The sequence below is a fragment of the Ranitomeya variabilis genome, chromosome 1, assembly GCF_051348905.1.
Source record: "Ranitomeya variabilis isolate aRanVar5 chromosome 1, aRanVar5.hap1, whole genome shotgun sequence".
Classification (NCBI taxonomy): Eukaryota; Metazoa; Chordata; class Amphibia; order Anura; family Dendrobatidae; genus Ranitomeya; species Ranitomeya variabilis.
The window spans coordinates 781,159,198-781,177,146 of NC_135232.1; the positions used below are offsets into that span (position 1 = coordinate 781,159,198).

Below are 17,949 nucleotides of genomic sequence, written 5' to 3' on the forward strand. Positions count from 1 at the left end.
TGTAATTGACATCATAGGTAGACCACAACTGAGTCAAAATGAGAACAAATCCAGAGAATCACCTTGTCCGATTTTTAGCGATTTATTTTGCAAAATATGGTGGAAAAGAAGTATTTGGTCACCTAAAAACATGCAGGATTTCTGGCTCTCACAGACCTGTAACTTCTTGTGGGTCACACTTGAGAGTGCAATGCAAGAAACTCGGGTGAGTCTCTCGCCTCAACACCTGGCACTCGGGACCGGAGCGTTCAGCCGCATGCTCTGGTCCCGGGTGCCTACGGCAGTGCCGGGTATTGAGGCGAGAGACTCGCATTAGTTTCTTGCATTGTTCTCGCATTGTACTCGCAAGTACATGTCTGGGCACTTCTGAAGTTTGCTAGAGAGCATTTGGATTATCCAAAAGAGTATTGGGAGAATGTCATATGGTCTGATGAAACCAAAGTAGAATTGTTTGGTAGAAACAAAACTCGTGTTTGAAGGAGACAGAATGCTGAGTTGCATCCAAAGAACACCATACCTACTGTGAAGCATAGGGGTGGCAACATCATACTTTGGGGCTGTTTCTCTGCAAAGGGACCAGGACGACTGATCCGTGTACATGAAAGAATGAATGGGGCCATGTATCATAAAATTTTCAGTGCAAACCTCCTTCCATCAGCAAGGGCATTGATGAAATGTGGATGGGTCTTTCAACATGATGATCATCCCAAGCACACCACCAAGGCAATGAAGGAGTGGCTTCGTAAGAAGCATATGAAGGTTCTGGAGTGGCCTAGCCGAACTTCAGACCTCAACCCCATATAAAACCTTTGGAGGGAGTTGAAAGTCTGTGTTGCCCAGCGACAGGCCCAAAACATCACTGCTCTAGGGGAGATCCGCAAGGAGGAATGGGCCAACATACCACCAACAGTGTTTGCCAACCTTGTGAAGTAACAGAAAACGTTTGAACACTGTCATTGCCAACAAAGCATATATAACAAAATACTGAGATGAACTTTTCTTAATGACCAAATACTAAAATAAATCTTGCCAAATCAGACAAGGTGATTTTCTGGATTTGTTTTCTCATTTTGACTCTCATAGTTGCGGTCTCCCTATGATGTCAATTACAGACCTCTCATCTTTTTGGGAGAACTTGCTCAATTGGTGGCTGACTAAATACTTTTTTTTTCCCCACTGTGTGACCATGAGCTTCAGCTCTGTTCTCACACAACCATTACCCAGTACATAGCAGGGGCACCTCTATTAGAAAAAAAAAAAAAGTGGTGCGTTTTGGAACTTGAAATGCTTGATCATTTTCCTCCAATATTCAATTCTTGTGTATGGTGGTCTTTGATGATTGGGTCTTTACAAACTTGTAGTATGAAGTCATGTTACTAACTGTAGTAATTGCAATGCATTGTCCAGTTTAAACAGATTTCCCAAGCCTATGAAGTGCTCTCTGATGCAAAAAAACGAGACTTGTATGACAAGGGTGGCGAGCAAGCCATCAAAGAGGGAGGAATGGGCGGTGGTGGATTTGGATCACCAATGGACATCTTTGATATGTTTTTCGGTGGCGGAGGAAGAATGCAGAGGGAGCGGAGAGGTAATGTACATGTTCAAATAAATTTTCTCTAAAGTCTTGGTTTTAGTTGAGTCTGTTTAACTTGCATTATTATTGCTCTCAGGTAAAAATGTAGTCCACCAGCTCTCTGTATCATTGGAGGATCTATACAATGGTGCGACACGAAAGCTGGCGTTACAGAAGAACACAATCTGTGACAAATGTGAAGGTAGGTGTGATGTACCTGACTTCCAAGTACTAAAATTGATCTTTAATTTTAGGATAGTCCTTGGAATCTGGTTACTAAGAAATGCGTTATGCTAGCTTGTTCTCAGTTCATTAGTGTTTCTTCGGTGATGCTAAAATATTTTTAATAACAAGTATCTCAAAATTATTAACCTGGTTCATCCTTAAAGGATAGGTGTATAAAAAGTTATAAGTGAATGGTACTGCAAGCTGTCCTGATGTACAGCAGTGAGTGGGAAGAGTAGTCGGACCTCATGGCCTGTTGTAAGGCTGGAAAATCAGTACAATGCAGAGATCCAAAAAAAACTATGCTCCTGAATTGTTAAATTATGTAAAGTACAGTCTTCTAAATGGACATATCAAGAGAACTGACGGGTTCTGTAAACTGACTGCACCATCCCAGATGAATACTTGTGTTAACCCCTTCACGATAAACGCCATATATATATGGTGCATATCTGAAGTGGGTGTATGGGTGGGCGCTCACAGCAAGGCTGCCCCATACTGGGCAGGTGATGGCTGTGTTTTACAGCCAGGACCTGCCCCTAACAATCGCAGTTGCTCTGCTACATGCCGCTGTCAGATTGACAACGGTATTTAACACATGCCAACTTATGCTCATGTAGCGAACTCCGCCCGTCGGCGCACTAGTGTCACTAACTTCACCCATGCCTGTCATTATGTAACTCCTTTGAGATCCTGCCTGTGTGGGCAAAGGAGCTTTAGTGGTGAAAAAAATAATTATGGTATCGTAATCGTATTGATGAAGAGGATCATATTGCATGGTCAGTTTTACCACAATGTCCACTATAAAAATAAATTTAAAAAAAATAATCCCAAACTGTCAATTGTGTGGGGTTTTTTTTTTTTTTTTAGTACATTATGTGGTAAAATGAATGGTGTTATTCAAAAGTACAACTCTTCCCTCAAAAACAAGCCCTTTTATGTCTTTGGACAGAATAATGTGTTATGTCTCTGGGAATAAGGGGAGGGAGAAAATGGAAGTTAACCTTGTCAGAGTGTAAGTATGGTTTCCAGGATGGTTCATGATCTGTAGTCTTAAATTCCGCCGTGGGATTTGTAAATTGTAGCATTGACAAGATTTAATGGTGGCCTACAGCTGGGGTCCTGACAGAAAAAATATGCTTATTAATTTCAGGCCGTGGCGGTAGAAAAGGAGCTGTGGAGTGCTGTACGAATTGCAGGGGGTCTGGTGTGCAAATAAGAATCCATCAAATAGGACCCGGAATGGTCCAACAGATCCAGTCTGTGTGTCCAGAGTGTCAGGGCCAAGGGGAAAGAATTAGTGCTAAAGACCGCTGCAAGAACTGCAATGGCAGGAAAATTGTCAGAGAAAAGAAGATTCTTGAAGTTCACATTGACAAAGGTTTGTATACAGACTGATAAATTCCCAGAACCTCGGCATAGAAAACACTTGGCTTTCTGTGTTTAATGAAAAATATGCTGTGGCCAGATGCTTCAGTTACATGGTCTGATGAAGGGTCTACAGAATTTGTTGTAACCCCACTTGCCAAAGCGGGTTATAAATTTTCCTGACCTCCATCTTTCAAATGTGAACTCAGCTTCTACATGAGCTCTCTGCTTCCTGTAAGAGGGGGGGAGAAACCTATGAATGCAACTGAGGTGCCATGAAGTACAGCCTCTGTAGTATTGTCTATTACTGGATTCAGAATGAATTATTTGGTTGTCCACATTACCATGTTTATCAGCTTTGCAGTCTGTGAGGAAAGCTGTAGTTACAAGAGCAGAAGAACCAGTTATACGTATGTAATAAGTGCCACAAAATCATGTCCCCAACACATCTGATAAAATACAGTAATGTTGACAACCCCGTTAACTCATTCTGCAGCCAGCAGTGGTGTAATACAGAGGCTATAGGAGGCAATTGCAAAAGATTTGACACCCAATTGCAAAAATGATTTTTAACCTTAATTGCATGCATTGTAAGTAAGAAAAAAATGTTCCCAAAGGTTGACAACCTCTTAAAATGCTGTTTGCTCATGCAGTATCTATTTTATTTTATACACAGGAATGAAGGATGGCCAGAAGATCACATTCTCCGGCGAGGGTGACCAAGAGCCTGGCCTTGAACCTGGAGACATCATTATTGTACTGGACGTAAAGGATCATTCTGTGTTTACTAGGTATAAAGAGCCTCAATCTGAAAATAAAAAATGTAAACATTCAAAATAGGAAAACTAACAATTTTTTGCAATGTTGCAGGAGGGGAGAAGATCTTCTGATGCACATGGAAATAGAGCTGGTGGAGGCACTGTGTGGTTTTCAAAAGCCCATAGTGACACTGGATTCGAGAACTATAATTATTACTTCTCATCCTGGTTAGTAGATTGACTTAACACTGGTTCATACCAACTCCTAGATAAAAGGTTCTAGAGATCAGTAACGCCTACTGTGTTGTCTCTTAGGTCAGATTGTCAAACATGGAGATATTAAATGTGTGTTAAATGAAGGTATGCCCATCTACCGAAGGCCATGTGAGAAGGGACGCCTTATAATTGAATTCCAGGTGAGTAGCTCTTCTGCTTAATTGGCTTTAGGGTTAATTTTCCATCCAGATGAAATATTGGGATGAGATTAAAATGTATTAATGGGATTCATTCACTGTAACTGCCTAGCATGAACACTACCATAGGTGTGACAATCTGGTACCATAGCTTTAGGCCTTTCAACCCCTTCCTGACATACTATTGTAATGTCATGCCCTCATTTTTGTTGTTGTATTATACAGTCATCATCTAATGGAACAGAATCACAGAGTGCTGATGGGCTTCTATGGTAGCTGGGGTTCTGCTGAAGTCCCCAGATACCTGCTAATGGCTCTTATGAAAAAGAGCCTGTTACTTTTCACTATTGCAATATAATGGTATTGCAGTATATACTTTAAATGCAGGTTGAAGACCCCAATGGTACTTCAAAATAAGTCTTTGTTAGCGTACCGAGTACATTCACTCATCACTAATAAACAGGCAATCCCCACATGTATTCAGGCTGTCTAGCAGCCGCAAATCATGCAGCTGCGGCGACTCAAACATAATCTACGAGCACACCCAAGATACTCTGAGAACACCCGAGTAACGAGCACACTTGCTCATCACTAGTCTTTAACCTTTTTCTCCTTCATGACCAGGCCAAATTTTACAATTCTGACCAGTATCACTTTGTGGTGATAACACTTCACCATGTCCCAGTGATTCTGAGATTTTTTTGTTTTGTTTTTAATACATTTTTCTTCTTGATGGTGGTAACATTTTTGATATGACTTGCATTTATTTGAGAAGAAAGGAAATTTTGAAACTTTATTTTTGACCTTTAATCAGAGTTGTGGTACAAAATGGTCACAATTTTTTTTTTTATTTTTTTTTTTTTAAATTTAATTTTTTTATTTTTTTCTCCATTTAACCCCTTTTTGCCATTGGACGTACTATTCCGTCCATGTGGGGTGGGCCCTGCTTCCCAAGGATGGAATAGTACGTCCAGCGCGATCAGCCGCGCTCACGGGGGGGAGCGCGGCCATTCGCGACCGGGTGTCAGCTGACTATCGCAGCTAACATCCGGCACTATGTGCCAGGAGCGGTCACATTAACCCCCTGCACACTGCGATCAAACATGATCGCAGTGTTCCGGCGGTATAGGGAAGCATCGCGCAGGTAGGGGGCACCCTGCGTGCTTCCCTGAAACGATTGGTACAAGGCGATGTGCTCACCTTGTACCGAGCGTCTCCTCCCTGCAAGCCCCGGATCCAAAACGGCCGCGGGGCTGCATCCGGGTCCTGCAGGGAGGTGGCTTCACAGCGCCTGCTCAGAGCAGGTGCCGGGAAGCCTCCAGCAGTGCACGTCAAACTGCTGATCTGACACTGTGCACAGCAAAGTGTCAGATCAGCGATCTGTCACTTTACTGTGATGCCTAAATAATAATAAAAAAATATATTGTTGCAATACATACATTCCTTTATCTAAATAAAAAACAGAAACAATAAAAGTACGCATATTTAGTATCATCGCGACCGTAACGACCCGACCTATAAAACTGTCCCACTAGTTAACCACTGCAGTGAACACCGTAAGAGGCAAAAAACAACGCTTTATTATCATACCGCCGAACAAAAAGTGGAATAGCACGCGATCAAAGACAGAAATAAATAACCATGGTACCGTTGAAAACGTCATCTTGTCCCGCAAAAAAACGAGCCGCCATACAGCATCAGCGAATAAAGTTATAGTCCTCAGAATAAAGCAATGCAAAAATAATTTTTTCTATAAAATAGTTTTTATCGTATAAAAGCGCCAAAACATAAAAAAATATAAATGAGGTATCGCTGTAATCGTACGGACCCGAAGAATAAAACTGCTTTATCCATTTTACCTAACGCGGAACGGTATGAACGCCCCCCCACAAAAGAAATTCATGAATAGCTGGTTTTTGGTCATTCTGCCTCACAAAAATCGGAATAAAAAGCGATCAAAAATGTCACGTGCCAGAAAATGTTACCAATAAAATTGTCAACTCGTCCCGCAAAAAACAAGACCTCACATGACTCTGTGGACCAAAATATGGAAATATTATAGCTCTCAAAATGTGAGTAACGCAAAAAAAACATTTTTTGCAATAAAAAGCGTCTTTTAGTGTGTGACGGCTGCCAATCAAAAATCCGCTAGAAAACCCACTACAAATAGTAAATCAAACCCTCAATCACCCCCTTAGTTAGGGAAAAATTAAAAAAAAATGTATTTATTTCCATTTTCCCGTTAGGGTTAGGGCTACGGTTAGGGTTTGGATTACATTTACGGTTGGGAATAGGGTTAGGGGTGTGGTTAGGGTTACCATTGAGATTAGGGTTAGGGGTGTGTTGGGATTAGGGTTTCAGTTATAATTGGGGGGGTTTCCACTGTTTAGGCACATCAGGGGCTCTCCAAACGCGACATGGCGTCCAATCTCAATTCCAGCCAAATCTGCGTTGAAAAAGTAAACCAGTGCTCCTTCCCTTCCGAGCTCTCCCGTGCGCCCAAACAGGGGTTTACCCCAACATATGGGGTATCAGCGTACTCAAGACACATTGGACAACAACTTTTGGGGTCCAATTTCTCCTGTTACCCATGGGAAAATACAAAACTGGGGGCTAAAAAATTTTTGTGGAAAAAAAAATATATAATATTTTCACGGCTCTGCGTTATAAACTGTAGTGAAACACTTGGGGGTTCAAAGTTCTCACAACACATCTAGATAAGTTCCTTGGGGGGGGCTAGTTTCCAGTATGGGGTCCTTTATGGGGGGGGTTTCTACTGTTTAGTTACATCAGGGGCTCTGCAAATGCAACGTGACGCCTGCCGACCAATCCATCTAAGTCTGCATTCCAAATGGCGCTCCTTCCCTTCCGAGCTCTGCCATGCGCCCAAACGATGGTTTCCCCCCCCCCCCATATTGGGTATCAGCGTACTCAGGACAAATTGGGCAACAACTTTTGGGGTTCAATTTACACTGTTACCCTTGGGAAAATACAAAACTGGGGGCTAAAACATTTTTGTGGGGGGGGGGGAGAATTTTTATTTTCACGGCTCTGGTTTATAAACTGTAGTGAAACACTTGGGGGTTCAAAGCTCTCACGACACATCTAGATGAGTTCCTTAGGGGGTCTACTTTGCAAAATGGTGTCACTTGTGGGGGGTTTCAATGTTTAAGCACATCAGTGGCTCTCCAAATGCAACATGGTGTCCCATCTCATTTCCAGTCAATTTTGCATTGAAAAGTCAAATGGCGCTCCTTCGCTTCCAAGCTCTGCCATGCGCCCAAACAGTGTTTTACCCCCACATTATGGGGTATCGACGTACTCAGGACAAATTGTACAACTTTTGGGGTCCATTTTCTCCTGTTACCCTTGGTAAAATAAAACAAATTGGAGCTGAAGTAAAAAAATTTAAATAAAAATTAACATTTAACTTTTTTACAAAATTTACAAAAAATCCTGTGAAACACCTGAAGGGTTAATAAACTTCTTGAATGTGGTTTTGTGCACCTTGAGGGGTGCAGGTTTTAGAATGGTGTCACACTTGGGTATTTTCCATCATATAGACCCTTCAAAATGACTTCAAATGAGATGTGGTCCCTAAAAAAAAAAAAATAAAAAAAAAATGGTGTAAAAATGAGAAATTGCTGGTCACCTTTTAACCCTTAACTCCCTAACAAAAAAATGGTTCCAAAATTGTGCTGATGTAAAGTACACATGTAGGAAATGTTACTTATTAAGTATTTTGTGTGACATATCTCTGATTTAATTGTATAAAAATTAAAAGTTGGAAAATTGCGAAATTTTCGCCAAATTTCCTTTTTTTTCACACAAAAAACGCAGGTAATATCAGAGAAATTTCTCCTTCGCCACATTGGGGTGACACAGGACCATGGGTGTTAGTGTCAGCCTCCTAGTGACAGCAGCATAAGTTGAGACAAAAAAGTATGCACCCTCATGCTGGCTTCCAGAGACCCAGTTCAAGCTTAAGGCCCCGTCACACTTAGCGACGCTAAAGCGATCCCGACAACGATACGACCTGTCAGGGATCGTTGCTGCGTCGCTATGTGGTCACTGGTGAGATGTCAAACAGTGAGATCTTCCCAACGACGCAGCAGCGATGCAGCGACCTGTACAACTATGTCGTTGGTCGTTGTGACCCTGTCACATGGCAGCTATTATGACGATTCAGATCAGACCTCGATGAGGGACGTCCTGTGTGACGTTGTAGTCACACAGGCGTGCATTTGCGTTGCCTTTTCCGCGCCCATTCAGTTCCGATTGGTGGTTGCTACTGCGTTCTGATTGGTGGCGGCCTTGCCTTATGAGGCGACACATGTCGCCTTCTGTTGAAGGCATGACCGCCAATCAGAACGTAGTAGCGACCACCAATCGGAGGGGTGCGGAAAAGGCAACGCAAATGCACGCCTATGTGTCGGTGTCTGAGTCGTCAACGAGGTCGTTGGTAAGGTGTCAAACACAGCGATGTGTGCTACCCAGCGGGACCTCAACGATCAAAAAAAGGTCCAGGCCATTCCGACACGACCAGCGATCTCACAGCAGGGGCCTGGTCGCTGCTACATGTCAAACATAGCGAGATCGCTACTGAGGTCGCTGTTGCGTCACAAAACTTGTGACTCAGCAGCGACCTCGCTTAGTGTGACGGGGGGCTTTAGTGTCCGTAGGTGGCACACTGGATTTAAACCTTGTTATTCCGGACGAAGGGGGCGACGGATTCTTTCATGTTCCGATCTCCCCCGAACCAACAGGCGAGCATGGGAGTTTCACCTCTCCGTATCCTCTCCTGCGACGTGGGAAGCCACTGCCTGAGCTGACCTTTTTGGGCGACGGGACCCTTTCACGGGCACCGATCTCCCCCCGAGTAACAGATGAGCACTGGTGTGTTACCTCCAGTATCCTCTTCTGCAGCCAGGCCTTCTATTGCTGGACATCTGCCCTGCCCACCAGGTTTCACCCTCGGCTGTACAGAGGCACTATTCCACTGTGGCGTCCGTGCAGCCCCCACTGCATCACCACTGAAAAAGAGCGGATGATGGAAGCGGACGGTTCCTCTCCACCCCCTTTCATGGGGATGGTGGCTCCCCCAACCCTGCACTGTCCCATGTAGCCTGGGCACCTTTATGGGATAAGTGCAGATGGCGCGCACGCCCCTGCCACTGGGTATGGCCTAGGGGTCGGCTTTTTCTATGGTGGTCACCTTTTCGGGGGGGGCTCCTTAGCAGCAGGATCCTTTACAGAGCGCCGCAATTCTTTTCCCCGCGGTCCGCGAGTGCGCGCCGGCCGAGGCCAGAAATTTAGTCCCCGGCTTCGGCCCTTTCTAGGCCGCACTCCGGTAGGCTCCACCCACTCCACGCATCACTCCTACGGCCCCGCCCACGCTTCTGGCGCTTCTCGCTCCCTGCGAGACTACACTTCAGGGTCTCGGCAGCCATCTTCCCCCTGCAGCACGCAGTGCCGGCCGGTCTTTTCTCTCACCCCCACGGAGGATCTTCCTTCTCCACTCAATTGCGGGGCACAGGACCGGGTAAGGAGACGGCTCTATCTGCTTCCCTGCAGCGCTACCCCTGAGCTTTCTCATAGCAGCTCTGTGCATTACATTGGGGTACAACATGTCCCAGTCAAGGGGTAAAAAGGTCACTAAGGTTCATACCACCTTTTTCTCTGCTTGTACCACCTGCCAGGCTCCTCTTCCCAGGCCTCAGAGCTCCCCGTTCTGCCCAACCTGTGATGCCCAATGTGCCCAGGAGCCCTCCGCAGCTACCGACCCCAGTGCTCCTAGCCCCCCTGAGTGGGCCACGTCCCTGTCCCAATCCGTGGCTTCGCTAGCTAAGGCGATTGAATCCCTTTATGACCCCTCTGGGGAGCGGGGCGTTCGTTTTCCTGGGTAAAGAGACCCCTCTATTACAGGGGAATCGTCGGCCAGCAGGGGCCGCTCTCACCCACAGGAGGTTCGGACATCCACTAAACGGATCCGCACTACCTCTCCCAATCATTCACCACGCCATTCAGCCTCCAATAGCTCCACTTCTCGCTCACCCTCCCCAGGGGCTAGAAGCGATCACGACTCTGAGTATGAGTCTGAGGCGTCAATGGACCCGGATTCCCCGGAGTTCCGTTCAACTGTTGACTCCCTCATTGAGGCTGTCAATCATGTGCTAAAGGTTAATGATGACCCTAATTCAGCTCCGGATCACGCAGATTCCTTCGCTAGAAACAAGCGATTCCATAAGGTGTTTGCCTCCCATCCGGATTTTCTAGAGATAGTTAAGAGGCACAGGGAGCGACCGGATAAATGCTTTACGGGCGAAAAGGCTCTGGAATCTAAATATCCTTTTTTCCTCCGAGCTGGTTAAGGATTGGACGGAACCACCGCTGGTGGATCCTCCGGTGTCGCGTTTGGCTACCAAAATGCTGTTATCAGTACCTGACGGGGCATTAATTAAAAGTCCTACAGAGCGCCAGTTGGATTCCCTGGCGCGATCAGTGTATGAAGCCTCAGGTTCCTCCCTATCACCTTCCTTCGCTGTGGCATGGGTCGCCAATGCTATGGTTTCCTGGGCAGATACTCTGGCACATTCCTTTCAGGACCACGCTCTTCCGGCTGAAGCGGCGGACCTCGCCAAACAAATTGCTATGGCAGCAGATTATGTGATGTATGCATCTTTAGACATAAACGCAGGTAATATCAAAGAAAATTTACCACTATCATGAAGTACAATATGTCATGAGAAAACAATGTCAGAATCACTGGGATCCGTTGAAGCGTTCCAGAGTTATAACCTCATAAAGGGACAGTGGTCAGAATTGTAAAAATTGGCCCGGTCATTAACATGCAAACCACCCTTGGGGGTAAAGGGGTTAAAGTGACTTTGAGGGGTCTATGACAGAAAATACCCGTGTCCTCATTCTCAAAACTGCACCCCCTTAAGGTGTTCCAAACTAAATTCTATAAGTTTAGTAACCCTTCAAGTGCTTCACAGGAATTCATGGAGTGTGGAAGGACAAAAATGAACATTTTAACTTTTTTTCACTTTTTTTTTTTTTTTTTTTTTTAACAAGGGTAACAAAAGACATTAGCATGAACCCCAAGGTTTGTTTTGCAATGTCTCCTGAGCATGCCGATATGCCAGATGTGGGGGGAAAACTACTGTTTGTGTTTGGGTGCAAGACTTGGAAGGAGCGCCATTTGATTGACACTTTGAATGCAAAACTTGATGAAATCATTAGGCACACATGATTTGGTGTCCGCTAAACCGTGGAAATACCCCAACAAGCGACTGTTTTGAAGACTAGACCCCTTGGAACTTATTTAGATTTGTGGTGAGCACCGTGGACCCCCGTCCCACCAAGGTGCTTTACAGAAGCTTATGGCCAGGTGCCCATGATCTGGATGTAAGGCCCCGTGCACACACTGCGGAATCTGCTGCGGAATTAGAAAATCCGCAGTGCAAAACCACTGCGGTTTTCACTGCGGATTTTCCTGTGGTTTCTTCTGCAGATTCCTCTGCGGGTTTTCAACAGCACTTTCCTATTGGTGCATGTTGAAAACCGCTGCGGAATCCGCAGAAAAGTGACATGGTCCTTCTTTTATTCCGTGCGGCTTTTTCTGCATCGTGGGCACTGCGGTTTTGGTTTTCCATACGGTAACATGGTACTGTACACCGCATGGAAAACTGCTGCGGATCCGCAGCAAAAACCGCAGCGTGTGCACATACCCTTACAGCGCTTTGGAAGCAATTCATGTTCTCTGCATCCAAAGCGTTGCTGTCTGTTGAACGCAGGTAAATCCGCATGTGTTCACTGAAGTTCAAAAGGGAAGGAGCACAATATTGGAAATCAGATTTTACTGTTATGGTTTGCAGGGGCTATGTCAAATTGGTAAAGCCCCTGAGGTGGCAAAACAGCCGGACCCCACCCTTCCGTAAGTGACCCCATTTTATAAACTACACCGCTCAATGAGCTACTCTAAGAGTGCAGTGATCATATTGACACCTCAGGTGTATCACAGAAATTTATACTATTGGCAGTGAAGAAAACTACATTACCACAAATTGTTTTAGCCCCAGATTTTACATTTTTTACACTGGGAAATGGTTAAAAAATGGCACCAAAATGTGTCCCACTATTTCAGCTGAATGTAGAAATTCCCTATATGTGGCTGTACTTTACTGCTTGGCCAAATGGCAAGACTCTGAAGCATGAGTCTCTCGCATCCATACCCAGCACTGCCGCCGGCACTCTGGACTGGAGCGTGCGGCTGCATAGAAATACATGCAGCCGCACGCTCTGGTCCTGAGTGCCAGCAGCAGTGCTGGGTATTGATGCAAGAGACTCGTGCGAGTTTCTCGCATCAGACTCGTGCGAGTTTCTCGCATCACACTCGCAAGTGTGACCCTGGCCTTGCTGCGATCTTTGGGAGGCAGAATGAACAAATCAACAGCAGGTGAAAAATTGGTTTTATTTTTACGCCGTTCCTCATGCAATATGTGATTAGACTACTTTATAAATCTGGTATAGCTGTAATTGCAATGACCCAAGGAATATAGTTTTGTTTTCCCAACTGCGGTCACCCACAAAAAAAATGCTTTTTATTGCACATCACCATATTTTTCATAGTTATAAAGTTTACATATTTATGCTGAGTCATGTGAGGGTTTTTGGAATTGTTTTTGGGGGACCAATAGGGGTTATTACATTCCACGTGTGGTTAAAACTGATAGGGCAGCTTTATTCATTCTTCTGGTCAGTACAATTACAGCAATACCACATTTATCATTTTTTTTATTTTTTCCCCTCATTGAGCTTTATGGCAGCTCCTTTTTTGCAGGACAAGAGATCTTCAGCGATTTAAAAAAAAAAATAAATAAATTTACACTGGGTTTTTTTTTGTTTGACCGTTTGATAAAATTGTGTTTTGGCACTGTTTAACCCCTTCATGACCTTGGGATTTTCCGTTTTCCCGTGTTCGTTTTTCGCTCCCCTCCTTCCCAGAGCCATAACTTTTTTTTATTTTTCCGTCAATTTGGCCATGTGAGGGCTTATTTTTTGCGGGACGAGTTGTACTTTTGAACGACATCATTGGTTTTACCATGTCGTGTACCAGAAAACGGGAAAAAAATTCCAAGTGCAGTGAAATTGCAAAAAAAGTGCAGTCCCACACTTGTTTTTTGTTTGGCTTTTTTGCTAGGTTCACTAAATGCTAAAACTGACCTGATATTATGATTCTCCAGGTCAGTACGAGTTCATAGACACCTAACATGACTAGGCTATTTGTCACATAAGTGGTGAAAAAAAATTTCAAACTTTGCAAAAAAAAAAAAACAACAAAAAAACGCCATTTTCCGATACTCGTAGCGTCTCCATTTTTCATGATATGGGGTCAGGTGAGGGCTTATTTTTTGCGTGCCGAGCTGGCGTTTTTAATGATAGCATTTTAGTGCAGATACGTTCTTTTGATCCAATCTACAAAAACCAGTAGCGCTTACACCCTCTCGACCCTGCAGCGGATAGTGTTACGGAAACACCCGTCCGTCACTAAAACAATGGATATTAAAAATAAAAAGCTATCTGCGCTGGATCAGAGTTTACTCTTCTGGGTGAAGAGACCCAAATAACTGGTTTCCAAAAATTACAATCACAAGAGAAAAGAAAAATGAGTAAAAAACCCATATAACCGCTAAAAAGAGTATAAAAAATAAACCATAGGGCCGAAAAGGACGTTAGAAAGTAAAATATGTACCTGGTGAAGTTTTTCCTGTAGGATGAAGTCTTCCGTGATAGGATTCACTGACAATGCCCAACAAGTGGAGACGGGATCAGATGAATGCTGTATGCGCCTTATCTGCAGTGACAGATCTGGCTGCCGTTCCAATGCACGATCCTCCAAAATCCAGAAAATTCCTCTGGAGTAGCGAGCTGCAGGCACTGCCCCGGCCGGTGGCAGTGAAAAGTCCTGCGCCTGCGTGTTCTGTGGATTAATTCAGTGTAGCTAGGCTTAGCCGCTCGGTACTCTGCCGTAGCAGGACCTTGCGTGACGTCACGGTCACGTGAGTACTCACGTGACAGTCCTTTTCTCTTTCCATAGCCTGTCACGTGAGTACACGTGAGAGTGGGTCTCTTCACCCAGAAGAGTAAACTCTGATCCAGCGCAGATAACGTTCTTTTGATCGCCTGTTATTGCATTTTAATGCAATGTAGCGGAGACCAAAAAATGTAATTCTGGCGTTTCGATATTTTTTTTTTCTCGTTACGCCGTTTAGCGATCAGGTTAATGCTTTTTTTTTTTATTGATCGGGCGATTCTGAACGCGGCGATACCAAATATGTGTAGGTTTGATTTTTTTTATTATTGATTTATTTTGATTGGGGCGAAAGGGGGGTGATTTAAACGTTTATATTTTTTTTTCACTTTTTTTTCACTTTTTTTTTTTTTAACTTTTGCCATGCTTCAATAGCCTCCATGGGAGGCTAGAAGCAGGCACAGCACGATCGGCTCTGCTACATAGCAGCGATCTGCTGTTCGCTGCTATGTAGCAGAAAATCAGGTGTGCTGTGAGCGCCAACCACAGGGTGACGCTCACAGCTGCCGGGGATCTGTAACCATAGAGGTCTCAAGGACCTCTATGGTTACAATGGAGAAGCATCGCCGACCTCCGATCATGTGACGGGGGTCGGCGATGCGCTCATATCCGCCCGGCCGGATGCGGTAGTTAAATGCCGCTGTCTGCGTTTGACAGCGGAATTTAACTAGTTAATAGCGGCCGGTGAATCGCGATTTCACCCACCGCTAGTGCGGGCACATGTCAGCTGTTTTGAACAGCTGACATGTCCCGGCTTTGATGCGGGCTCACCGCGGAGCCCTGCATCAAAGCAGGGGAGCTGACCTCGGACGTACTATCCCGTCCGAGGTCAGTAAGGGGTTAAAAAAAAATTACAATATTCACTGAAGGGGTTAACTAGTGGGACAGTTAGATTGGGTCATTCTGCACTGCCAAATGTTTGGTTTTTTTTTTTTTTTTTAACTTGGTCTCTATGGAACTTCTTTCTGTCTGCCTTTTAAATGTGATTGATATGACGTGTGTGTGTGTGTGTGTGTGTGTGTGTATATACATGTACTCTGCATTGGTTGAGAAGTAGTTCCTGACGATGGGGTGTGTCAGACACGCGCGTTCTCTATTTGTACTGACATGGAGGGAATAATTAGCTATACAATGCATACCGAAGAAAATCCGTTATCCAAGTGTATATCTTTTGTTAAAGCAATAGACATTATTTATTTGTACTTTTTCTGCTTTATTGCAGGTTAACTTTCCTTCCAGTGGCTTCATTTCAGCAGACAAACTTCCTTTGTTAGAAAAGCTTCTTCCTTCAAGAAAAGTAATTGAAGAGAATGAAGACATGGAGCAAGTGGAGCTCATGGAATTTGATCCGGGTCAGCAAAGGCGTTCACATTACAACGGAGAAGCTTATCATGATGATGAAGAGGATCACCCAAGAGGCGGTGTTCAGTGCCAAACCTCTTAAATTTAAAGCATTAAAGTTTTAGTTTTCTGGTATTACTTTAACAACCCAGTGAGAAGATGTAAACATATTGTGTATTTTTTGTTTTCTTCTATTTGTGCTTGAGAGCCACTTGGTGCTGGCATTCACTTCTGTCCTGAAGATGCATAGAAGACATTGTTGAGCAGTGGATTAAGGGCTACTTCAGTGCTGAAAACTGATAAACTTGTGATTGTACATGGAGACTCTTAACCCAGTGCATACTTCGTGTGTTTTAATATAAAATGTAACAAATAGCAGGAAGTGTTTAAAGGGTTGTGATTTTTCTCACTGACTCGCCTGTTTATCCCCATGGCCATCCCTGTCTATCCTGCAGCAATGAATTAAGCTCTACCCTTAGGCTGTGGTCACACTTGCGAGTGCAATGCGAAAAACTTGCCTGAATCTCTCTTATCAATACCTGGGACCGGAGCGTGCGGCTGCATGTGTTTCTATGCAGCTGAACACTCTGGTTCGAGTGCCGGGTATTGATTCGAGAGACTTGTGCGAGTTTCTCGCATTGCACTCGCAAGTGTGACCCTGAAATAAAAGGGTATATCTGGCACTTGATGAAAAACACATGTAGCTAAGTACTTGTGTTCTACACGGTGCCATTCTTACCCAGCACAGAGTGGTCAGTGACCGCTCTTGCCGGATATTCGTCTTCCTCTGCTGAGGTTGTGTCGACAGAGCTGAGGCTTTCTCTTCCTGCTCAGCTGTTGACAAGGTGGGACTTCAAACTTCATTCTGACTGACGACAGAATTCCCACTGCCTAACTGGCAGAGCTGGTTGCCAGTCAGAAAGTCACACCCCATCATGTCTTCAGAGGCAGCTGAATCGCCCACCGGAGTGGTCTTGACTGCTGTCGTGGAAGAACTGCACTGTGCACAACAGGTCCCGGATATACAATTTTAAAGTAGCCAATCTCTGGCCTTGGCGACAAAAATGGCTGTAGAGCTTGCATGAATGACAGATGTTATGTTGTTGCTGCAGGACCTACAAGTGTCTAAAAAAAAAAAAAAAAAAAAAAAAAAAAAAAGTGGCCCTCCTCCTTTTATATTTTTTTTTTTTTTTTTTTTTTTTTTTTTTTTTTTTTTTTTTTTTTTCCTCTTTCCCCAGCCATTTTAACTAGCAGTGTGTACGCGTCTTGTAAGCTCGGGTAAATGGCATGTTGAACTCCTACGTGCTCTTCAGATATCTCATCTCATGTCTACATGGGTTCTTTTATAATATGAAGGATTTCACAGATCAACTCTCATTGGATTCAGTTTGCACATGCGAGTTCAACTTTTTTTTACATGGTCATAATTTGTGTACATATAAATATATTTAACTTTGTGCATCTTGACCAAACATCCCTGAAGTTTTGGATTCACTAACTGGTTGTTAGGTCATACCAGATTATTTAAATGCTTAAGATGGTTGACACCAGTGCTTATGTGTCAAAATGACAGCCTATTAAATTCTAATTAATAAAATAAAACTACAACCTCTGATTAACTAATTCTGGCATTTCATATGTTCTAATAGCGTGCATTTAAAAAAACACAAATGTTCTGTCAAAAATAAATAAATTTTGCCATTTTGTGTAACAGTATGGACATTGTATACAGTTAAATCCAGAAATATTTGGACAATGACAGTCTGATTTGTGTTCTGCATGCCACTTTTTTTTTTTTATTTAAAATGAAACTGATACAGTTGGTGCGTGTAGAACACCCAGTACTCGCATATACTGTGAGTCTCGATTCTCTTATTCAGAACCTGTATGAACGTTTCAGCTCTTCACAAGCTTTCAACAGCAATTGAATCAAAATGATATGCAAGTGTGTTCTTCACCTATATGTAACTCAATTCCATGTGCACCACTAGGAGTGGAGTGCCAATCACTATTTGGAATTTTTTTGCAATTTATACACCTTCAAATTTAGTTAACCTTTTCACAACACTTGCCGAATCTATACATCATGGTCAGGAATGGGGTTCCTTTCCAATGACTTATAGATGCGTTATGATGATGAAGCGTGGTACTGAGGCTGTGCTCTATTGCCTTCGG

General features: G+C 43.9%; 1 protein-coding gene across 1 annotated transcript in view; it reads left to right on the plus strand.

The window, feature by feature from the left end:
• DNAJA1 (DnaJ heat shock protein family (Hsp40) member A1) overlaps window positions 1-17,389 on the plus strand; it is a 51,122-nt gene extending 33,733 nt beyond the window's left edge. Inside the window, exons 3-9 of the mRNA XM_077272583.1 lie at window positions 1,408-1,588; window positions 1,671-1,775; window positions 2,952-3,179; window positions 3,843-3,957; window positions 4,037-4,152; window positions 4,240-4,340; window positions 15,656-17,389. Of these exons, the coding sequence (XP_077128698.1) occupies window positions 1,408-1,588; window positions 1,671-1,775; window positions 2,952-3,179; window positions 3,843-3,957; window positions 4,037-4,152; window positions 4,240-4,340; window positions 15,656-15,877 (1,068 nt within the window). The 3' untranslated portion in view covers window positions 15,878-17,389. The remainder of the gene's footprint in view (window positions 1-1,407; window positions 1,589-1,670; window positions 1,776-2,951; window positions 3,180-3,842; window positions 3,958-4,036; window positions 4,153-4,239; window positions 4,341-15,655) is intronic.
• Window positions 17,390-17,949: the final 560 nt, after the last annotated feature.